The 25,480-nt window shown below is 36.3% G+C and overlaps 2 protein-coding genes across 2 annotated transcripts in view; both read right to left on the bottom strand.

The window, feature by feature from the left end:
* Nucleotides 1-9,269, bottom strand: part of LOC120630808 (golgin subfamily A member 4-like) — an 88,823-nt gene extending 79,554 nt beyond the window's left edge. Inside the window, exons 1-6 of the mRNA XM_039900099.1 lie at nucleotides 9,120-9,269; nucleotides 7,796-8,854; nucleotides 5,184-5,905; nucleotides 3,488-3,611; nucleotides 2,264-2,407; nucleotides 751-843 (exon numbers count right to left, since the gene is read on the bottom strand). Coding sequence (XP_039756033.1) covers nucleotides 751-843; nucleotides 2,264-2,407; nucleotides 3,488-3,611; nucleotides 5,184-5,905; nucleotides 7,796-8,854; nucleotides 9,120-9,164 — 2,187 coding nt within the window. The 5' untranslated portion in view covers nucleotides 9,165-9,269. The remainder of the gene's footprint in view (nucleotides 1-750; nucleotides 844-2,263; nucleotides 2,408-3,487; nucleotides 3,612-5,183; nucleotides 5,906-7,795; nucleotides 8,855-9,119) is intronic.
* Nucleotides 9,270-19,493: 10,224 nt separating this feature from the next.
* Nucleotides 19,494-25,480, bottom strand: LOC120630847 (protein phosphatase inhibitor 2-like). Its single transcript, XM_039900146.1, has 3 exons — nucleotides 24,995-25,480; nucleotides 23,215-23,326; nucleotides 19,494-20,191 (listed from the first exon to the last, which is right to left on the bottom strand). Exons 1-2 carry the CDS (start codon nucleotides 25,391-25,393, stop codon nucleotides 23,255-23,257), a joined length of 471 nt encoding a protein of 156 aa, XP_039756080.1. The 5' UTR covers nucleotides 25,394-25,480; the 3' UTR covers nucleotides 19,494-20,191; nucleotides 23,215-23,254.

Here is a 25,480-nt window from a genome sequence, read left to right as displayed (position 1 = left end):
ATAATATCCGATTTCTCAGCAATTATAATGCTCTTGCTAGAACACAACAACTTAGCGTAGTCTTAGAGCCCTGATTTTTTTTTGGGATAGAATTGTATGGAAATGATTGGCCACCAATTAAAACATGATGAATCTATAACGAATATAGTTGAGGGAAAGAGGCCCACGGAAACTGGCTTTTGTGAAACAAATAAAACGTTGGGGTGGGGACATATAAAGATGTGAAAGGGCCATGGATAGAGAAGGTCGGAAAAGGCTACACTGACAATGGGTTAGCTCTTAAGTTAAAGTCTTAAGAAGAAGATTGAATTGCTCCCCTAACCCTTTAAATTTAGCGATAAGATGATTTCAAATTAAAAATCCAGAGGGTTGAATCCAAGCTCAAGAGATTTCTAGGATTTTAGCATTAACTCATTTGAGACTCTAGATGCATTTCTGAGAACTAATAATTTAATTGAGGTATAAACAAGATCTCACAGTATCAAGGTACATTTTATAACATTATTTTTGGTGCTTAATGCAAACATCTTTAAATCGAGTTAAAAAGAGGTGTGAAATATTAAAGAAAACTACTCCTATGCGAACGTTATGGAAATTTTGAGGAGACCAATTTAAAGCAACCTTGAATAAATTGCAAATTTAATGATGTTTATTTCTCATTGGTTGACTGTATAACAATATATTATGGAACCTGGTATGTAATGGGGCCCACCACACTAGTCATGACAGGCAGGCGAGTGTGACACTGACCTTTTCGAGCTCCAAGTCGATATCCTGCTGGTATAATGACACGTTTGGTTCCGTGTTCTCTGTGGTTTGTATGTGCGCTTTAAGACGGATTATCTGTGGACAAGGGTCGCTTTCATAATAAACGAGCGGTGATAGTATTCAGTTCTATCTTCTCCACGTGTAACTTTTCGGAGCTATGTGCGTTTTAGGAAACTAAATATAAAAGGCGGTCAATCTTGTGTCAGATGTTGTGCGATTTGCGAATGAAATAGGAAGACATAGGTCATCTATAATACATACAACGTGTAAATGAAAACTGAAATAATACTTCAGAGGCTTTAGAGGTACATTTTTTACTGTCCCTGACACTTATCTGTGAAACCAAAACTCCAATAGTTTTTATTTAAAGAAATCAGATACAGCCATCACACGCAAAAGTAAAATCATCGCGTCGCGTAGCGTGGGCACTTTGCTCGTGTCGATCTTTTATCTTCAATAGGGTTGTCATAAGTAAACACTTAGAATGTTTTGAATTAGTTTGTATGGAAAAATAAATATGCTTGTTTTGATTTTATATTTTTACAGGGTGATTCCTTATGAAATATACTTTTGCACCCTTCAACAGTATTTGGTAGTTCTGTTACACGCTGTATAGGTATATATTGTTTAATGGCCCGGGTTATATTTATCTCCTGCGTCCACTCAAAGACTAAGCTTTCTTATGAAGTGTTTACTTGGAAACTATTGTGATCCCGACTGATCTTTTAGTCTTCTGTCGAATCATTTTCTCGTCCTTATCTATGAGATACGCTGGGAAAATGGGTAAACCTCATTATCTGTTGAAAAACAGCATTTTTTCACCCAACTATTGTCTCAGGACATGTTGTCTATTCTATAGTATATTACATATAGAATTAGCATAACCGACATGTCAAATTTATTCAAAAAGAAGGTTAAATTAAATATACAAATAACCTTCATTTGTTAAATGTGTGATTTGTCGGATACGTTAATTCGGCCGTATAGGCTCGATATGTAGCTGTAAGAACCGATGGTCATACGAGTCCAAAGGTGCTGGAATGGCGATCCCGCACAGAGTTTGTCTCCCCGACGAGCTGGACGGACGACATAAGCGAAACGCGCGGAGTCGCTGGAAACAAGCGGCCCAGGACTGTGAATTTTAGAACTCAAAGTCAAAGTCAAAAATAACTTTATTCAAGTAGTGCCATAGGTGGCACTTTGGATGCGTACATTGCATGAGAATTAAACGGTAGTGCGATGATTGCGATAACCATATTCGTACACTTAAAACTAAAACTACGAGGGTTCCAAACGTGACCTGGTCTAAGAAGCCCACACCAACATAGCCGGGTGTTTTTTTTTGTTATCACCATCTCACATTGTCATTTCAAAGTAGTCCTTTATACTATAATAGGATTTTTCTACAAAAGACCTATGCGCATGTCAATCGGTTGAAGTGATAATTTTAATGATAGTATGTAAAGCCGCGGCCACAGGAAGAGTCCAAGCATACCTGTTCGTCTAACGAAGCGACAGTTTCCCTGTGTCTCGCCTGTAGCTCGTTGACGTAGGCGATGTGTTCGGCTTTCAGCTCCTCCAGCTGTTGTTGCAGCTTCTTGTTGATCTGCTTCAGCGTGCTCTCTACTGGCGTGGAAGTCTGATAGATGACACTTATTGTCAATTGTCAACATTAAAGTCAAAATCAAAGTCAAAAATATATTTGTTGAAGTAGGCATCTATGGGCCATAGACGGCACTTTTGATGCGTACATCACATGAGAAATGCGTATTTGTTAGCGAGATAATAGCGATAACCATATTTGTAACCTTGAGCTACGGTTCCGAACACGTCCTGCAAGGTTAGCACGGGCAGGAGACGAAAATTCTTTCCCCGGACAGGGGATATAATTAACGTGTCCACCTGCTAAAGCACGGGAACATGGAATAGGAGAAATTTACCCTCGTTTGTTATTACACATAAATTATTTGGATATTATTTCCACTTTTGCGCCAATGCTCAGAGAGTTGATAAAGCTGTGGAAGATAAATTTAAATCCTTTCCTCGGGGAGATAATTTTCTCCTGCCCATGCTACCGTACGTAGTCGTCACAGAAGAAGCCCACAACAAACTGAGCCGGGTGTTCTTTTTTTTGTTATCACCATCTCTCATTGTTCAATCTGGTTAGAGTTTTTTATCGATTACGTAGTCCTGAAAAATACACAATGTCCTAATGACCATTTTTTTGTTATTCCCATCTATCATTGTTCAATCTGGTTAGAGTTTTTTATCGATTACGTGGTCCTGAAAAATACACAATGTCCTAATGACCATTATATCATCCGAACGGATACTATAATGTTGTATTTTTGTTTTTTTTTCGAACCTTTCTGCGAACAGGGTTTCACACAAACAGCCAAATTATTACAGCGCGATGCGTGCACAGACACGTTAAACATCCATGGACAGGATGGAAACAGGTTATTGTGATAGAGCTCGTCCGGGAAGTACTATCGCCATGCTAATTTCTGCCGCCAAGCAGCATTGCTGCAATGCTGTGTTCCAGTCTGTAGGGTGTGGTCGCAGGTGTAATCACAGGCTTAACACCTACGCCTCGAAATGAGGGGGGCATGTTGCAGGACGCGCTCCTCGTATTCCCTGTGAAGTGTAGCTCTGTGTAGAGGCGCTGGGATTAGGCGAGCCATCTGCTTGGTTAATTGTTATATAAAAAGCAAGCTACCTCGAGGTATAGCGGGCTGAAGTCAGCGGAGCTCGCCCGGCGGCGCGCGTCGCCGGCGGCCGGGTCGGGCTCGGCGCCGCCGGCCGCGCCCGACACGCGCGCGCGCCACACCTCCTCCGAGTAACTGGAAAATATTGCCTTTTATCTTTTGCTCTCTCATTGCCTTTTCAATTAATTAACAAATACGTTTTCGACTGAGGCATATCATCTGTATGAACGCTTCATATGAGCCTATGATGTGGTCTACATAAATAAATAAGAGCCGTCACGGGACGCCTGGCAGATGTTAAACATTGAATATGTTACGTGCATAAAATAACTGATTACGTCAGGAATCAGATATAGCGTACTGAAAAGATAAGCTTTACTAATTTGTTCCATAGAATAATGACTTAATTAAAAACAGAATAAAATTTTAAAAAAATATTTCAATTCTTTATTTGAAATCGCGACAACTCAACTACGTATAGTACATATATTCCATCATATAGCGTGGTATCACGGCCTGTATCGCCACGCCAACAATCAGGTTTACCGTCGCCTATAGATGTTTCACATCAAAAATAGGCGAGCCGTCACGGAATGCCTGGCCAATGTCAAACATCGAAGTTGTTTTGTATAAGTTAAACGCACAAAATAACAGATCAAAACAGGAATCAGATGTGGCATAAACAAAAGATAAAACATAAGCAATCACAGTGTGATTTTGCTTTCTTTGTGGAAGGCTGCACACTTTCACATTCTGTATTCTCGCTGTGAGACATATTTTATTGTTAAAAATAGTTTTATAAGCATATATCGCCACGCTAACAATGAGGCTTACCCTCGCCTATTTATTTTTTTTGGATCTTTAAACTGGTTACAATCAATGACCTTATCACGAGAATAACGTAAATAAAAGAGAAAAAAAGGAGATAGAAACCTTCTAGAAATTACCACAGCTTAATTAAAATAATCCTATAGATGTTTCACATCAACAAATTCACATAATGCATACAATTTGACGGCCTTATCGCTACCGAGCGTGAGAAGCGAGCGGGGCGTTTTCACTGTTTTTGGACACAATGCACTGCATGCAGTAATGGCAGAATAAAGGTTCTGTATGTCTTTTCGCTACGCAATAAAACAAAACGCCTGAGTAATTACAATTTCGAAAAGCAACTATACAATTTACTAGCAGCTATATTTTAGGTAAAATAAAATTGAACAAATTTTTTACCATAACTTTATGAATAGAACAAGGCAAGCTTTGCTCTCATTTGTAAAAAGATGACCTTGAAAAAAAAACACTGCTTAGTTTCTTGTCAGCGTCCTCAAAACCTCATTAAGTAAAGTAAACTTACCCTTCTTTCCTGAGCAGCAGGAAAAAGTGAAAAATAAAGTATAAAATTCGACAAAAACTTAAGAGTGTTATCTGAGGTACCTACAGGTATACTACAAAGGGCCGGGTGGTTCTGTCAGAGTTTACGCCATAGCATTGTAACAACACTGATATGGGACTGAATGAATAGCCTACAATATTATTAAAAGCGCGTTAAGATCAAAGATTTGATCCGTTTTTCGGAGTCTTTCCAAACTTAATTGATGCTACCAGATTGAAAGGCAGTAGTAAATTTAGAAATTGAACCAAGAACATTCCACTTACAGGGCTACAGGCTAATGTCTACAAAAATATGAGCAAAAGCTACACTTATACCTTCGTTCCATATCCGAACATTTCTTCTCAAAGTAAGTCCTCAAATTCTCCATCTCTTTCTCATGTTTGACGCTCAACTCTTTTCTTAATACATCGATATCGGCACTACCGGCTTTTACAGAACCCAGAAGTTCTCTCAATCGTCGCGACTCAACTACACCGGTTTGTTTATCCTGGTTCATCTGAGTCTCTAGCTCTTTTAGGTCGGTGTCAAAATCTACCCTCATTTTGCCAATCTCGTCACATAACAAATGGATTAAGCTTTCGCGTAATTTGTTCGTCATATTATCTTCTATACAACCTTCGAAGCTATTTAGTATTACAGTTAATTTATTCTCGAACCCCGTTTGGAATTCGTCGGAAGGGCTAGATCTTAAATCGGATTTGGAGTAGTTCACGGTGATTTCTTCTCTGTCCATATCTTTTTCGCCATTTGAACTTTGTAGCGATGTAGTACCGCTCATTAATGCCGAGTAGTATTTTGTGCTGTCGCCTTTTATGAGACTCTGGTATTTAATGAAGTCAGAGAGATGCGCTTTTATTGTATCGTGCTCGGATTGTGAGTGTTCTCCGATAACGTGTTGTAGATTCTGTACTTCGTGGATAAGGTGGTCATTCTCGTGTTTGAGGTTATCCTTCTCGTCGACGGAACGCTGCAATGAGACCGTTAGTTCCTCAATTAGTAGGTCGCGTTTTGAAATAGCTTCTTCCAAATGCACAAGCTGAAAGGACAGATAGGAAGCCTGTAGAACATTTAAACACAAAACACATAATAAAGGAAATGATAGACCAAAGCAGCCGGAATAATTAGCATAGCCGACATAAGGTATACAACCACGGAAGCACATTGTGTAGCAGTAACACAAAAAATGACCGTTATGACGCGTTTCAGAATCTTTACTATGCCTACTACCAATGATTTTTTTCAAAGTTTTTGATAAAAGCTATAAACTATGTCATACATACATAGGGGTAAGTAATAAGTAATCATCTTAACAAAAAGTTGTATATATATGGTGCAGATTCTGTTTTAAATAAATCACTTGCAAGTCACAGCAATATTTGCTAATGATTTTGTATCAAAGCATTTGAAGTCAGCAGTACAGCAAAGTCAGATTTTTCTTATTTATATATACTAATATTAAAAAGAGGCAATATTTTTTGTTTGTAGCCAATAGGCTCAGTAATTTCTGAACCGATTTTAACAATTTTTTGCCAAAAGAAAGCTAAACTATCACGCAGTAACAAACATTATAATTTATTTTCAAAACAATTATTATATTTCAAAACGAGCAAAAAAAAAAGCTGTAAAATGAATTACTTGACCAAGAAAACTCTTGAAGAAACAAAGTTTAAGGACATGATAAAAATACTCATTACTACTATCATAGTTAAGTCGCAATCGACATTTAATATAGAAGTTATAGCAGGTTTCAAAAAGGTAAGTAGTATACTGAACCAAACGTTTTTTTAGAACTATACTTAATTGAACAAGTTCTTTTTAACAATTACACCCAATGATTTAGACAATAATTTAAAACAAACGCGGACAAAGTCCAGGGCATCAGCTAGTTATCATATAAAGAAGCATTAGATAAACATTATCGAAAATATAGTTTTTCGATCTCAAACCTTTGGCACTGGCAATGTGTATACCTTGTTAGTTTTAAATAGGACTGTCGTATACTAATAATAGGTATTGGTATATGCAGTTTTATCAACCCTATTTTTAAACATCCATAGCATGCACTGTACTACTTTAAGTATCACCCAGTCTGACTCTGAATGATAACCACCTGTTGCCTTGCAAGGGCTCTGTCTATCCTTCCTCTTATCTAAGCAAAAGACAAACCAAAAAATCAAGCACATGAATGAAAGTAGCACCTCATAAACAGTAATAGACATCCTTTCAAAAAAGAACTCAACTTTCTCATATGAAAACTCTTTAAATCTCCTCAAAATGTAAGTATATCTTAGATTGTAAACAAATTCTATTAATCAAATGAACAGTAAACATTTTAGGAAATTGACAGTATATTTTTTTAATCAGACTGTGCAATGAGAAGAGTTTAATTAAAAAAAAAAATGTCTATATGATTACTTCACTAGAGTACTTATAAGGTAAAGGTTTTATTCATATTCCACTTATTTAATAAACCATTATTTCATGTGTTAAATTGAAAACAAAATAGTTTGATGAAAATTAAGGGACCTTTTTGTTGGTAAAAAAAAATTTTTATTCTGTTCCTGGAACTCCTCTAGTGATTAAGCATCTAACTTTACCACTATGAAAGTAATAGGTATTTTGCAATAAGTATTACTACCTAATATAATTTAACAATCACAGCCGTTGAATAAATGAAATACAACAATATTCAAAATATTATTATATTTATGGAAACATTAACTAAAAATTAATAAGGAATATGATAATTAAAGAAACACTAATTCACTAGTGTTGCAATCATGTGGTTAAACAGTTTGTTATATAGTATATTAATAGTGCAAATATAGCATGCAATAGGTATCAAAATAACAAGTATGATAGCATAGAACACCAACACCAAATAGAACATAGAAACCAAGCAGCAACACCCATATAACATATATACCTTTATATTGTACTCCTCACAAATAGTTTTATAATCTGTGCTCATGGTTGTAAATGACATTGTCTCATCTGGAATAAAAGATTTGGGTGGTGTATCTTTACTACATCTTTCTTTCAAGTCTTCCTCCACAATTATTTCTTCAACTAAAACATCTTGCTCTATCTTTTCGCTTCCCGAACTTGGTGTCAATGATTTGTCTGGAGTGCATGTCTTTAGAGGTGATGTAATCTCTTCGAACACTTCCTCGATTATAAAGCCATCATTTGCACCAACAAGGCATGGTGATAACGAGTTTTGAAACAATGGTATATAGTCTATCGTTGGGCCAATAACAGTACTACCACTTGGTGGAGGCCCAAATATTATTTTTGCAGCTTGAAGTGGGAACTTACAGGCTGCTTGCCCTCGAATGTCTAACTTTATGATCTCTTCAGAGCCAGAACTACACTGTTCGAGAGATTCTGGACTTTTCTCCAAAGATGGACTGGATTGCTCAGGTATACTTTTACTATGAGGATTATCATTAAGGCTAGAATTAAGAGAATCAATATATTCACTTCTCGGTGAATCTTGAGGTGTGATATTACTAGGATCTGATGAGGCAGGTTTACTTTTCTGAACATCTTTTGATGTGTCCGAGGATAATGCTAGTATAACGGGGCTTTCTTCGCTTATATGATTATCTGACTGGTTGATCTCTAGATTCCAAGATGTGCTATGATGGGATGAATCTTGTTGATTTGGGCTTGCTGTGGCATGACATGTCGGAGGATTTAAAGAAATATGTTTTGAAACGTTTTCAGGCTCCGACTCAGGTTCAGGTTCAGGTTCAGGCAAGTCTTTTGATTGTGACGGACCGGGCTCCGACTCTGTAATTGATTCCACTTGGTAGGGAATATGCTCAGATATTGATTCTGTCGTAACATCGTTGTTATCGTGGGATACATCGCGATCGACTTCCTGCTCACTTTCTCTCGCAACTGTTTCTGAATCAGTATCTTTAACTACGGCTCCAATAGTGGGAATATGTTGAGAATGAACGACATCCGGAAGGACTTGCTAAAAATATACAAAAATTATAAATAAATTGATGGAATTTCGTAACTTCTTTTAACGCGCGAATGATAACTTTGAATAGTACAAACAAATATTGAACAATTTAAAGCGAGCGTGGATTGAATTCCTTAATTATGAACGAAATTTAAATCTATACCTAACCGAGATATCAAAGTGCCCGTATCCTTTAAGTATAAAAATAACTTTACGAAAATAATGGTTTCGCTCAGAACAAATTGCGCGAAGTAGTGTAAATGTTAACGGTTACCTTATTTTCCGACGTTTGTGGCAGATCTTTTTGGGATTCATCCATAATTTAATAAAATCATAGTAATATCGTCAGAGTAATTCATAAAAAAGTCAGTAAACCTGTCGTCAAGACGACGTTTTTTCAAACAAAATACGACAGAACAACACAAACGCCAGCGCCATTTAAAAACTGACGCGTTCCTTATTTACACTTTCACTACGTTCGTTTTTAATTGATCTCTTATTCAGTGTATTATGTGAAAATATAAAGGGATACTGTAATCGAAACATACAACTTTTCAAGAATATAAATTAATTTTCTTTATTAGCGAATGATCATCTAGTGTTACTGAATATAATTAAAATAAAAAACAATTATTTTCTTATTTCCCATCGTAAAATGAAACGCAGTAAGTTCATTCTCTGAGGATAGCAACGGATGCCGTGTTTTCAATGATATTGTGTACTATAATCAGAAAATAGTTTATTCGGGCACAGCAGGTAATTTTTAAATTAAGTAAGAAGAGCAATTAGAACTTCATATTTTAAGTATTAAAACAAAAAAAAACCTATTGGTGTGTATAATTCATAGCCTATGTGGTTTTCTTAGCAATTTTAGCGCCACAGAGGACAAAAGCGCCAAATTTTTCGATTATAAAGAACCTACTAGGTTGTGTGGCTTTCTATTTTCGATAGGAATACATTACAAGTTCCTCCATTAGCTATCCTTGACTTGAAGTTCATTTTAAAATATTATAAAATGCAACTACATCACTACCTTAAGAGTAAACGGCACCTTATGACTAAGACTACGCTGTTAGTCTGTCTGTCACCAGGATGTATGTCATGAACCGTGATAGTTAGACACTTGAAATTTTCACATAATATTATGATTTAGGTAAATCTGTTGTTGTTATAACAAATGCTGAAAAACAGAATAAAATAATGATTTAAGAAGGACAGGTAATTTTTTTGTTCGTTTTTGCTCCATATTAATAACGGCAACAGGTAGCTGATGCTTGTAATGATATTTAATCATAAATGTTTTTAAATTTAGCAGAGATGAGGGTTTTCGAAAGAAAACTCAATATAATATAATGTAAACTTTATTGCTATTTACAAAATGCACAAAGTATTTTATGAAAGCCACTTTTTACATACAGAAACACAAGGGATATACAAAACCTTTATGTAAATAAAAAGTAAAAAATTTGGAAAATCCAAAAGTGCACGCCTCATAATCTCATTTTTTCACAATAAAATTGAATTTTTTTTAACTGAAACTTTCAATGCTCATTACAAATTTTTTTTTTCATATTAATTATTATTCATTTTTTGTAAACAAGACACGGGAATGTCATAATGATTGCACATTGAAAGTTACAATTAATATTAGCTAGAATAATTACATGGAAATTTAACGACAGTGAATTGAACGCTCATATTAACTAAGAAATTATGTCGTGTGTTACTTTAGATAATTAAAAAAAAAATATTCCGATACGATCATTTTTTCGACAAATTTTGATGCCACATACACCCGTCCATACACGGACGTCCAGAAAAGATTATGTTTAATGTTATTATTTACTATGTTAAACAAAAAAATTGTTATTGAAATGTATTTTATGTGCCTGACAAATTATTTGACTTGATATTAGTGTACTCAAATTAACCTGTAAGTGCAATATAAATAACAAAAAATCAATTTCAGTTTCGAGAAAACTGCTTTTTTTGAAATGTCGAGAGTAGAGCACAACCTCAACGCTTCGCTTATGAGGCGTGCAAAAATATTCAAAAAAAGGTAGTAGGTATAGGTATACATCCTAAATAACAACTTAACAATTACATTATTTGAAATAAATTGTTAGTGCTATAAACTCATAATAATTAAGTATATTCGTTAACTTCAAGCCATAGTTTATTACTGTGATGAAATTGTAAATGCTTTTGACGTGACAACGTCTTATGAATTGGTTTGCCGGGTGACACTTCAAGAAACTGCGTTACGCTCCGCTCACGTTATGCGCTCACAATGAGAGCGAGTGAGAGGCACGCGTCCCTTCCACTCGGGCATGGTTAGCCCGCCTAAGAGCGAGAGAGACAGACATAAAAAGTGAAAGGCACGCGTCCCTTTGTAGTAAACGCTGTTTCATTGTACGCAAATGTATTGCAAGTTATTGTATGTATATTTGTATATAAATACGTATGTATGTGTAAAGGTAAAAATAAAATTTTGTTCATATGAAATTCAGTGCGAGATTCTTTGTATAAATTAATGTTTTAAATATAATTCTTTGTATAAATAAATGTTTTAAATTGTTACTATTATTTCATCCTTCTTCCTACTATACGAATGAATATTCACATTAAAATTATTTTACCACTCAAAGTCTTTGTAACGTAAAACTTTCGCCCGTATACCGACTTTACAGGCAACCAATTTTTTTTTTTTTAATTTATGAACAATAAACAATTGCATTGTGCCGATTGATTTCAGTTTTAATTTCTTTAGGTGGGTAACGGTAGATATTATTAATCGGCTCAATCGTGCTTAATTCTCTAAACATCATTTTTATTTATTATTCTCAGCTCTAAACCTAAAGAAACTGACAGCTCTGCTAGTAGCGCCGTCTTTATCAACATGGAGCATTAGGAAAAAGATGGCACTGCGTTTAGATCTGTTGAAACTATTGTTAGTAAATTGGTACTTTAATTTCAATTAGATCACAGTAATAGCAACTAAAAATGAAAAAATCATTTAGATATTTTAATATTCTCATGGAATACATACAAAAGAATTAAGTAAGCGGATATAATACACCATATTCTAACAATATATATATATATATATTTCTCATTTAATAATTATATAAAGATGTTATTACCCTGGAGTGAAATAGTGTGATTAATGTAAAAAATAGGACAAACTATGCTTAACACTTTACTCTTTTTATTATAAAATCAAGAATGTAGGATAAACCAATACATCAACATCAATAAGGCTTTAAAATATAACAGACTCGCCTAAAGATAATAAATTCGCATCTTTAACCTAGTAGACCTTTAAAGTTAACACATTTTACTCTTTTACTCATATTGCATTAACATATGAGTTTGTAATGTAATAGTGTAAATTTGTCTGCATACAAATTTCTAAACTTAACTGTCGGACTTAAAAGTAGTCCTTTCTCATCTTTATCTATAGCTTATATTTTGAAAAGGATGACATTAAAGATTTCAAACTAAGATTTTCGTGGTTAATCAACATTTCTTAAGTATAGTTCAACGGGTACATACCAAGATAATATTTTGAATTTGTCGATATTTCAACCCAGTTGCATGGATCGTGGTACTATACTTAAGAAAAAGGATGACATTAATTTTAGACATGTCCATTTAAGTTACTTCCCAACCAACATCAAGCAGTGGTCCGAGGAGGCAACCTAAAGATGACGTTTCCGCTGCACCCACAGAATGCCAAGTGTGTTATTTTCTACCTACCGTGTTTTTAACTACAGCTTATGTGGTAATGAAAGAGTACCATTTAGTGACAGTACGGTTTCCCAGTATTCCCACTAGTTGGCGCTTCTACGATACCATATAAATCGTAGGTAACTTTCACGCGATCGAATAAATTTCGCACTTGGCACTCTGGTGAAGTTGCAAAACACCTAACTTAGCCATACAAAATCTATACAAAAAGAACTGAACTCATTGGTAATAACATCTCGTTGATAAATACACTCAATAAAAAACTTTTACTGGAAAAACACACGAATGGAACATGTATAACGCAACCAAGCCAATTAGACGACTAAGCAATGTTTCCCGTTCAGCTACCGCGTTTGTGTCAGTTAAGACCGAGTGCAAATATAGCCAAAAAATATCATATATAAAAAATAAAATGTGTAGCCGAATAACGAAATACTTTTTTAAGGGTGCATTAGTATATTTCATAAGGAATCACCCTATTTTTTATATTTATTATTCCATATAAACGAATTGAAAACATTCTAAGTGCTTACTTATGACAACTACGCGACGCGTTTTTAATGAACTGACAATTACTTCGATACTTGATTTCATATCGATATATCGATAGCCTAGATCCGACTTGTACAGACAGTACGAGCAACAAAACGGGGCGATAAATGTCAGATGATAAAACGTTTTATAATTCTCTGCGAAGTGTTCAGAGGGTTTTAAAACTTTAAAACAATTGCTGTACCAGTTGTTGGGTTAGCCTACTCTTATAATGGCCTTTTTACGGCCTCTAATGGTTACGTCATTTTTCACTATTCGAACCGAAACAATGTGACGTAACGTTTGACAGACGACTCCTTGGCTTGGTTGGCTAGTGTTTGAATAGCCTAGTTCAAGAAATCACAAGTCTATGTTTACAGAAGTGGGATAAACATTTCTTTATGAGAAAAATATAATGCGACATTTTTGTGTGTAGAAAGTCAATATATTTTAATTTTTTTTTTTACCTTTGCCATATTGTTTTACCAACCCTTCATGCGTATTTCTAAAATAAAAATGTTTAATGTACCACACCAGCTTTCCGCGCCAGCGTCGCGTCGCTATTTTTAAAAACGATTAACATTTCCAAACTTTCTTAAACTCTTCTTTAATATATGTAAGCTAAAAAAAATTAAAATTCTTAATATAATATGGTAAAGTCTTGGAATTATCACATAGAAATATAGAATTAAAGATTTCTTGACCTGGGCCATTAATTTATGACTTGAGATATCAGGTGTAACAATATATATTTATCATAGGACAATAATTGATATCCTACATGTACGATAAATTTAGGTCTCTCATATCTCTCAGTGACCTATAACTATAACTTTTACGTATCAAAAATAATTCAATACGGTTGCCAATACTGTTGTACATAAATCTCCCAACTAAACGAAATTGACACGTGTAGAATAGTGTTTATCCATTTACAGGGGATACAGTGTGTAAAGGACTTTTAAATCAGTCAATTAAGTTTACTTTAAAGATCTGTGTATTACATGATTGACACCATTTTAGCCATCTAAATTAAGGTGACTTCTATATATAAAAGCAAAGATTTAAATCGCCGTATCTATAGCATTACACCGGAAGACTATGGCACTTAAAATATTTTGAATGCTTTTATTTTATTACACATTAATTATTCATACATGTCCTTTCTCCAAAAAATGCAGATACTAGAAGAAACACATGTAGTCAGTGACACAAAACAGAACAGACAATGTTGGTTGGACAGCAAGCGAGCAAACATAGATGAAGTTTGCTCGCTTGCTCGTTTCATGCCCGCTACCCAAACGTGCGTTGAGTAGCTTTGCTTCAAACTAGGTACAGCCCGTCAAATATTATGACATCGCGGAAGCTAGCTGCGAGTGTAGCTATGAGCAGGTTTTTAACTGTTCCAACCCGCTGATTGGCTGATACCAATATTTTTTTTACCAGAAAGTTAGAACATATGTAGCTATATATAATCAATGCTTCTAGATAACATTTAAATTTCTACCAAAGGTATTAACTAATAACAGTTTTGGTCTATCATAATAACGCCCGATATCAGTCGCGTAGACCGTTGCAGTCTGACTGGCAAGCATATTGAATGGTGTCTTGCGAGAGCCAGATATTTCTTCGCGCGTTATCCGGCTAGTCAACTGTTAGGGGCCCTTCGGTATATTTATGAGTTGATTTAAATTCGCTACAACATTTAAAATTTTAGACTTGTTGTTAACTATTTCACTTACAGTGTTACCTATTCTTTCTGTGTTATTGTTTAAAAGATGGCACTAGTTTTAGACCTGTCAGTTTAGGATCCGTAAACAACACAATTATTACCCTCACATCACAATTTTTTTGTGCATCCGACAGTAAAAACATTATAATATAATGATTTAGGACTTCGATTGCTTTACATTTAATACAATGGTGGTTATTTGACTGAACGCAAATCTCTGAATTGATAGCTTTAGAAATAGCCCATTCCTCTCCAATTAAGTTAACAGATTTGTGTTAAAACAAATTATCACCATTATAAGTTTAAATATATAACTAAATCTATTTAAGTGTTAAACATGATATAATTAATTCCTAAGCCCATAAACTAATGATGAACAAATAAATAATTTCCTTTAATAATTTTCAAACCTCGACCTTAGCTTTAAACTTTCATAACATTTAATGAGTCTTATGACATATTGAAGTACTCAAAGATTTTTTTACCTTGAAACCACACTACTTTCAGTGTAGCTTGTCAAGCACTACTTTAAGGATTCCTTTCTACGTGTGGCGATCTACATGGATAGAGTAATGTTATGAGACGAAAGATACAAAGATTTGTTCTTAGAAATCAATCTTGTTTTTTCCTTTCTTGCGAATTTATAAATTGTCAAAGAAGAACGTTTTTTACGTTCATCCGCTGCTGAGTGCTTAAAAAGTTATATAAAGACTTGTTTAAGCAAAACACCATGTTATATTAAGAATAGCATAGTGCCGTCGTTAGTTAGTAACATTGAATTACAATATCGTTTAAACAGACCGAGTAAAAGTGAATTGCTGCGAGTTTAAATGATCAGACAAACAAGCGCCCCGTGGCCCTGTAATGGCCTAGGTCACTCTGCAGACGTGAGATGCGACGCTACTATATCTAGGGTTGCTAATCATGCAATTACATTTTATCAGAAATGTGTTGATTGAACTAGATTTTATTTCATTCGAAATTCACCTAATGGAAAATGGGGCTTAAATGCAAGGCCTAACCGCAGCGTCCACTGTGGTATTTTTTTATTACAAGTAAGACTTTGTCTGCAATCTCACCTATTGATAAGTGATGATGCAGTCTAAGATGATAGCGGGCTAACCTGTTAGGGAGTATGGTAGTCATACCCCTAGTCGATTTCTACGCGACATGGTACCGGAGCGCTAAATCGCTTAGTGGCACGTCTTTGTCGGTAGGGTGGCGACTAGCCACCGCCAAAGCCACCCAACAGACAAACTACCAATTACAAGAAACACGCGTTTGAGCTAGCCTTGCGATTGGTCTCCAACGTGAACGCCGCTAGGGACGCGGCCCTTGCATAAAATTGGTCGTCAAGTATATTATGTCTATTCACTTATTTTTTAAAGATAACTATCCAGATTACTGCGTTTTCATGATTTTGGCACAAAGATATATATGAATGTAGGAATAAACTGTTTTTTTATCGCACTTTTGAATACTAACATTGAAAATGATAAAAATGATGTATAATTTTATCATTCTCAAAGTAAATAAATATAAAATCTACATTGTTTAGAGAAGTTCTTGCATTATTTTTGTGTATGCTACAGTATTGAATGGGAGTTTGTATGAGTGATTGTGGTAATACCATCAGGCTAATTAATAATTAACGAAGGTGACAGCCCTGCTATATATGCAACCTATGTGATACAAGAGTGGTGACTAAGAAACAATTGATTCCTTCCCACAAGTATTATCTCATCGCAAGGTTAACTCGTGCAACTAGAAATATACATTTCATTTGCTTTACTATGTCGACATAAAATAAATATTCTACCCGACCTCTAACAATTAAAAGATTCTATGTTTGACTGTATGTATTTTCTTATTTATTCACAGATTTCAACTACGATTCTGGACCGATTTTGAAAACTGTTTTATTGTTCGGAAGCAGACCACTACTCTCGAGGTGGTCCCATTGCCACAAAGTCATGATCTGATCAGAGGATCCTAAAGATAGAAATCCTCAAATCTTAGAAAGAAAAAAAATCGTCTTAATTGTCACACATTTGTGTCATAAATTTTTTAAAGTATAAAAAAAAATGTGTGACAAAGAAGCTGGCTCAGTATAGCTGCATACTAAAAACCGCAGCACTGGTTTTCAGCCAGCTTAGAGCGTTGAATAGTTTTTTGTGGAACTCTCTCAGATCAAACGAAATCTATTAATGACTCTACGCTTTCTGGAAGATAACTCTCAAAAATTTAAAAACTACGCATATTTTAAGTAGCAGAGAAAGCATAATCCAAATCTTTGCAGTATGTAAAATAACGTTAAAAATTTGAAAAACTAAGATAATATCACCTCACTCTTATTTCTCGCACGTCCGAAGGTTGGCTGGTAGAAAATGCTTCAAACCGCCTAAAGTTAATAAATAAATAAAAAATACTTTGCCACCATATTTGTTTCCACGACCATTAAATATTTCTTTATTTAAATAGGCCCATGGAAGGCACTTTTGATGCGAACTTACAATGCAGCTATAACCCATACCCCTAATATGTTTCGACGCGGCAACGTACCAGAACGCAAAATCGCTTGGCAGCGGACTTTGCCAATGAGTGGTAACCAGCCACCGCCGAAGCATACCACCAGACGAGACAACGGGTTAATCAGAAATTAAAAATTCCCATATTGCCCATACCAGAGATCGAATCCAGCACCTCCCACTTTTAAGGCAAACGCGTTCACAATCAAGCAATGGGGGTCGACAAATACACATTATCACAATCCAAAAGATTTCCTGCCAACATACACCCGTCAGTTCACACTACGTATTTGATCATCAACAAAAGTACCACAGGTTAGCTATCATACAGCTCGGAAACGGCATTGCAATGCGGTAAAACATGACTTGATAAAACAACACTTGAACAAACAACAAGATACAGCAGGCGAGATAGGTATTTTAATATTGTGTATTTTATTTTTGCAAAGGCACCTTGTTTGTTTTTTTACACAAAAACAAGGTGAATATTACCGTCGTACTACTAGGTACAGTCCTCATCTCTGATAGGAAAGACAGTTTTAGGGCATAGGCTACCACGCTGCTCCAATGCGGGCTGGTGGGCAGCACTCACATCATAATTCATACTGTCATGATCATTGTAACCGGTTCATTAAACTAAATCTTCCATTAAGATTGATCGCAAACCGTTTTTTCATCCCAGTTTTGAAAATCGTATGACGATCTAGTTTTTAGACCTATTAAAACGAACTCATAAAACCACGATGAACTGTATGATTGCTTAGCTGTGATATAACAGATTACAAACATATGTTATCTCTAGAAGGCTCTTCATATACCTACATCGAAAGGCCACTTCTTTATTTGCAAATATTAATTCATCAATCCGCGAAATTGGTCAAATGAAGACTCCCCGAGCCACGGCTGTGACATTATCGTCGATAATAAGGCACGCTAAAACTTAACGAGACTATATGCTATTAAAACCAGAGTTACATAGTTTTCGCATTTCCAAAAGTCATGGCCTAAAGGAGACCGCACATAAAACATCAATGCCAGAGTAGTCGGCGGCTTCACATCTAAATAAAGAAGAGAGTAGACTTTGTCGGTGAACGAAATCAGCACCTTTCGATACGCTGGACACATGAGCCCGTACATCTCTGCATTAATGCGCGTAAAATAATCATCTTTATTATTTTTTTATTAGACCACAAATTAGCCTTTGTGTGCAAACACGCCTGATGGTAAAAGATGAAGCAGTCATAGATGGTAGCGAGCTAACAAGTTAGAGGTATGGCAGTTAGAAGCCTTACCCCTACTCAGATTCTATGCGAAATCGCTTAGCGGAACGTCTTCGTCGGGACGGTGAGGGCCTAAGAGCCTCCCACCAGACGATCCGATCATAAAATAAAGCCGCCGACACCAAGCGGCTCGGGTTTTGTGTGTAGACTCCTAAAAGTTTACAGTATGCGCCTCGTTACTTGAAAGGTTCAACATTCGTGACGTGACACATCCAAAGATTTTAATCACAGATATGCCCCAACAGTGACATCCAATGGTGCTGATTCTGCTGTACAAAAATCTACAAACTAAATAACAGATCAAAAAGAGCTTTATTTACTCAACATGGACCATTGTGAAATGGTTAGGACTAGTTTATTACTAGTGTATGTATAATTGACTAAATTATCGCCGTTATAATTAATCTTCATCATCGTCGTCTGTCTATGAATATGTATATCAGTATTGTAGTAGGTCGTTATTGAAAAAAATTATAGTTTTATAAAATAGACCGTGGGCCGAACGCGCTTAAGGTTTAAAGACTGTGCCAAGAGTGACATGACCGAATTCAGCATCAACCGTAGACATAGGGAGGGGCTTGCGGAAGGAAGAGGTGAATGGCGCAAGAGAATTAACAAGGGATGCCGTATCTATGACGAAGCTTGGCTTGGTGTTCTTCAAAAAAGGATACGAAGGCATACCACGGTATCTTCAGATTGCGCCGAAGAGTTCATCTGCCATATTTACGGCCGTAAATGTCGCTCGCGCATCGGCTTATTTAGCCATACAAAGAAGTGACGCTTAGACAGTATTTGAACCGTCTCTCAAGAGGCACAGGCCATTGTTGTTATTGTTGAATCCGCAACGCACCGCGTGAAATTTTTGACGAATATGAAATGCCTGTATTCTTTATGACCAATCTTTACAGTCATCAAAAAGAGACAGACTTTTTTAGATTATTAACAGTTCTCTCACTGACGTTCATTTTAACGAGACGACAAAGATGAATACGGCGATATATCCTATAAGTAGTAAACTATAGTTTAAGATTTATATACAACAGAATTAGCACCACCATGATCTACTAGTCCTTGATCTAAGGCTTTCGGTATCTATTGCCCGATTTAATAATTCATCGAATCCAGAATCTCCAGATAGCAGATTGAATTTAGTTGTGCTTAACTGCAGGGTAGAGTAGGAAAAGGGAATCATTACTCAACTCTACCTATCATCTAAACATTTTGAATTAGATGGATTATTATCAATTTGCACAGCTCTGTCACTGTATGACAAGTGACAGTTGAGTGAGCTCACTCACTCGAGTGAGCTCACTCAACTCATAAACGTGAGGGTATATCTAATGATTTGAATCTTTGCGTACAACAATAAATAATAATTATAATTTATGCAAGCACTTATGATTTCGTTGTTGCCACAGGAACTGTCCGCCGATGGCATATTTAGGATTATTATTATGTACTTTATTAATAACAGCTCGTTCCAATGTTGTATTGTCTGCTAAGCCGGAACTTACTTTATCGAATCCTGGAAAAGAGATGAAATATGATCAGAATGATAGATACACTTCATTGCACTCAAATGCATTTAAAATAACGCAAAGGCGGTCTTATTGCTAGGTCGATCTCATCCAGATAAACCTTGGGAAAAGTAATTCAAGAAAGTTAAAGGTCTTTTTAGGTTATTATCACTAACATGAGTGATTAAAATCGTAAAAGACCTCGCATCGTCGTGTGACAATGCCTTAAAACGCTTCATCTTATGAGAGTATAGGGCGGAGTCTTAACGTGGGACGGTAATAGGCTGAAAGTGATGATAAGTGAAGTAAGTAAGTGAGAGATTCTTAAAGAACGGGTTTTCGGACCAAATTTTTCGCGTTAACGGCACTTTTTTATTTGTATACCTCTACAAGTTAGCCCATGACTGCAATCTCACCTGGTGGTAAGTGACGATGCAGTCTAAAATGGTAGCGGGCTAACCTGTTAGGAAGTATGGTAGTCATACTCCTAATCGGTTTCCACGCGACATCGCACCGGAACATTAAATAGCGGCACGTATTTCTCGGTAGGGTGGTAACTAACCCCGGCCTAAGCCTCCCACCAGAGAAAATTCAGAAATTATAAATTCCCAAATTGCCCCTACCCGAAATCGGACCCGGGACCTCTACTTAAATTCACAGCGCTCACCGTTGCGCTAGGGAGGTTGTCAATGCAGTACACTGCAGTGAACACACGTCTGTGCTCTGGTGGCGGCAGAAAAGAGATGACACCACCCCAACAACAAGATTTCTTACTTAGTTAATATAACGGAATCTACTGGAATGAACAACCCATATGAATATTTGTCATATAGACAAACCTCGTCCGTTGGAAGAGTCCGTGGCCTTTAATCCAGTTTGATACTTTTACTATTGATTGATACTTTTATCCGTTAGTACTTCTACAATTTAGCTACATAACACGTATAAGTTGGATCTGTTTTTATAAATCCCTTTAATCTTTATCCTATTCTAACATTACGTAATTTATCATCCGCACAAAGTGTGTCAACGGCTTAACGGTGAAGTAGTGTAGCACTATTTTACCACTAAGCCGTTGGCATGCTTTGAAAACGCTTCATTTTTTTGTTATAATCAATTATTGAGGGACCAAGCAGATATGCCACCTGATGACAAGTGGAATTCAAAACGCCTCAAAATATCAATTTTATAAATTTAAAATGCATATAAAAATTTTCGGAACCGACAGGATTTGAACCTGCGACTACAAATATGCTCAAAATATGCTAAACTACACTACTACACAATACATCGCGCTCCGCCCGTATATACGAGTGTGTCACTTTAAAATTAAATACTAAGTATTTGAATACTATATATATTTTGCTATAGTATTAATTGATGTGTTAGAGAAAACCGTAGTCTATTAACAGAGCAACATTTCGCAGCGTACGTGCCGCCCTGTGGCCGTCAACCTGAGGCCTCTTGTGCCTGTAATTACACCCCCCCCCCCCCCCTTCCCCCCACAGACCGGCAGGGTGATAACGTATCTCGCAACAGGCTTGCGACAGGCGTAAATTTTGCAATCACTGCTGTCAAACGTCACTTTTCCATACAATAAATAAACAAATGTGACGTTTGACAGCAGTGATTGCAAAATTTACGCCTGTCGCAAGCCTGTTGCGAGATACGTAATACCCCTGCGGAAAACAGCAATGCAAAGGATGCGGAAATAAACATGGCGGTAGCACTTCCCCGGAGGAACTCTCACAAAACCTACGACTACTATAGGTTTGATATAACATTTTTGTTGCAGAATTACTAATTTGGCAGCGTCATTAGCAGTAGGCACCTCATTTGTAGCTTTATTATTAACTAAGTTCTCGCTGAAATTTGGGTCCAGAAGTTTAATTTTTTGTATCGTCTTATTTAATCATAATACGATACGTGGATGATACGCAATCATGATACGCAGCATGGGTATGGCGCGCTTATACAGTACGCGATAACACTCGTACCATGATGAGTTTCAGTGTGATCTGCAAATAAAAGCGGACACAGAACGGGAGAAATTGAAACGCGATCAAATTACGAAGTAAACCGAAAGAGGTATACAATAAATTACGAAACTTGATACGGTACGAGAAATGATATGGTGATACTGATATGTTGCTGCACCTACCGGTAAATATAATATGCCCGTTAACAGTGAAACAGATTACAGAAGATTATTGTCTTGTCAATTTAATATTTAAAATACGGTACTGTACCATCCAGCCCCAAAGTAAGCATAGCTTGTGTTATGGGTACTAAGATAGCTGATGGATATCTTTATGAATGAAATACACGTAAATACTTATAATATACTGATAAACACCCAGACACTGAAAAACAATTATGTTCATCACACAAACATTTTCCAGTTATGGGAATCGAACCCACGGCCTTGGACTCAGAAAGCAGGGTCGCTGCCCACTACGCCAGTCGGCCGTCAATATATACGGTTTACAATTGCCTGCGTTTTCACTGGCTGATCTGGTTCCTTCCGCGTTCATTTCAATTCAGGTTGTCCTTCAATAAAAGTTGTTATTTCCATAGCAACATAACTCGAGAAAAGGGTTTTTTCAGGATGAAAAGAAAACTATGACCTTTTGTCTTTTTCTGTAGCCGTGATCCACGTTACGTGCACAATTTAATGATGATCCAGTGGTAATTTGGGCGTGAGCACATATCATACAAACATATATTTGCATTTATAATAATAGTCAGGATTTAGCGTTGAATTTTTAATAAAAATAATAGCGGGTATTCTTTTACAAATATTATACTTGGACGTAGCTGTTGTGACTGCATATCTATTGCGACGTTATGCCACATTTATGTGCCTCCTTCAACATCTTCCGAAAGCCCAAAAGTCACAAAACTTTCAATGCGTTCAATTTATAGATCTGATTATAAAGTAAGAACATTTTTGAATGTTATTGAAATCACCTCGGGAAAACACATATACTACGCCCGACGAAGTGACGCAGAGTTAGAAAACGAATCTTACCAGTTGGAACACTTAGCAAGTAGTTAATTGTGCGCTGCAGTCAAGTGGCGGTGCCCGCTTTGTCCTCGTCTTCCTCTTCCTGGGCCATTAACTGTCGCGCGAGTTGTAGGGCCTGGAAACACACACGTATACATAATGGTGCTAATCCTTTGGGATAGCTCATCTGATAGTAAGGGGAAAAACGATGCCCTTGAATAGAGCCACGCTTCACAGGACATAGAAGGAACACGTCAGGTTATATAAAAAGCTATTCGAAATTCATTTACTCACGTCACGAACAGGCTGTTTAATAAAAACTATTATTTCAAGTAGGTCTACTTTATGAGCACTTTTGTAAAGTCAAGTCTGTCTGTTTGTTGTGACTTAACAATCGATTCTGAAGGCAGATTCTACCGAGAAGCCGGCATAAAACTGAGCAGTTGCTCCTTTCCAACATCATTTTTCTATCATTTTTAAAATAAAAATAGGTAGTACAGAATTTACGACTCTAAAACGAGTACAATTAGGTGCCACGACAGAGTAATGTTTTGACACGCGAGTCCACGTAAAATCTTTACACTACAAGTTAACCCTTGACTGCAATCGCGCCTAGCGGTAGCGGGCAAACCTTTAAGGCAGTATGTTAGTCATACCCCTAACCGGTTTCTCCGCGTCATCGCTTTGCCAGTAGGGTGGTAACTAGCCACGGCCAAAGCCCCACCAGACCAGACCAGAGAAAATCAGAAGTTATAATATCCCAAATTAATATTAGTACTACTACCTTTCTCATGCTGTTCTCTTGAACAGTATTTAAGTTAAAACAAGAATAGTACCAATATTACAAAAATGAAGATAACAACAATATCATGAAAATGCAACATAAAAAATCTTTTATCAACTTGTACTGTTATAGTTTGCAAAACATTAATCAGCCATTAGCAATAAAATATTAAGTGCAAGCAAGTGATAAACTAAAGTACTTTTATGGCTCACAATCACCTCTAGAGATAGCTAATTTTGAGATAAATTTGACATAAAAACTTTCATTCGCTATTCTACACAATATATACCATGATTCACCTCTGTGTCTGGTCTATTACTTTGTTTGCTTACTCTTTACTACTAATGGTCACAGCAAAATGTTGAATTGCCTATGAAATTCTGCAAGAATTGGGCTATTGAATGCAGATTTTTTTTTAAATCCAACTGGTAGCTTCAAAGATTAGCAATTTTAAATAAAAACAGGAATCGCTATAGCTTTATTATTTGCATATATCAGATCAATATACTACGACAATACACACATTGCCATCTAGCCCCAAAGTGCCATAAATCTGTGGCTTACACACCCAATCAATAATGTACGTTCATTCATAAGCTACCCTACCGAAAATAATTATAAACTTCATTTTAATACACATACAAAACCAAGTACACCATGAAACTGTTATTACGGGCAGGTGTTACTTTATAATCAAGGCCATTGGTTATTGCGGTAAAGTTGAACCAATTTTGTGCAACTTGAGTTTGGTAGACATAGAACTTTGCAAAGAGTGCTTTTATGACTTCATTTTTTGATAACCTGTCCTTTTTTTTCTAGTAATCTTTATAAAAAAATTTAGTGTAACTTAATCCACAATGCTCTAAGTGCACTGAGAATAATGCCAAAAACGAAAGAAAGTTCAATTTTAAAAATTAAATTAATTTTCATTAATTAATTCATGTCTATTGATTTTAATTTTATTTGGGTTTTGTACATTTAGCCTGAAATAAACAATTAATATTATTAAAATAGCTGTACCTGGAATTCATTGTAATGTATTTTCCTCTTCTTCTCGAACTCGAGTCTCCGCTGGCGCGCCTCCTCCGATTCGTCCTCGTCGTCACTGTCACAAGACTCCACACATTTCGGGGGTTTGTTCATGCTCGCCGCGAGCTTCGCAGCTAGGATATTCGCGTCCAACTCGTCTGTAGGAACCAAGTCTCCATCTATAGACTCCGAGTAAGGCGTCTTAGGCTCGTCTACCTTCATGTGCCCGTAATCCTTGTTCGGGGGATGAAATGTCTCCATTATATTCATTTCGTCAAACCTTTGCTCTTTCGCCCGCTTACTAGTCGTAGGGGTCCCGTCCTGGTGGTCAACACTCCGTGAAGTCTTCAGTATGCCCTTCGAGGGCTTCTTTTGCAAATTCTGAGCCATACTCGTTTTTTAATATATCATAATTGGCACTGAATTCACTTTAAATTCATTTAAATTTTAGCAAAACGAGAATGAATGACAATTGCA

The sequence above is a fragment of the Pararge aegeria genome, chromosome 17, assembly GCF_905163445.1.
Source record: "Pararge aegeria chromosome 17, ilParAegt1.1, whole genome shotgun sequence".
Classification (NCBI taxonomy): Eukaryota; Metazoa; Arthropoda; class Insecta; order Lepidoptera; family Nymphalidae; genus Pararge; species Pararge aegeria.
This window is presented reverse-complemented; position numbering and strand designations above follow the sequence as displayed.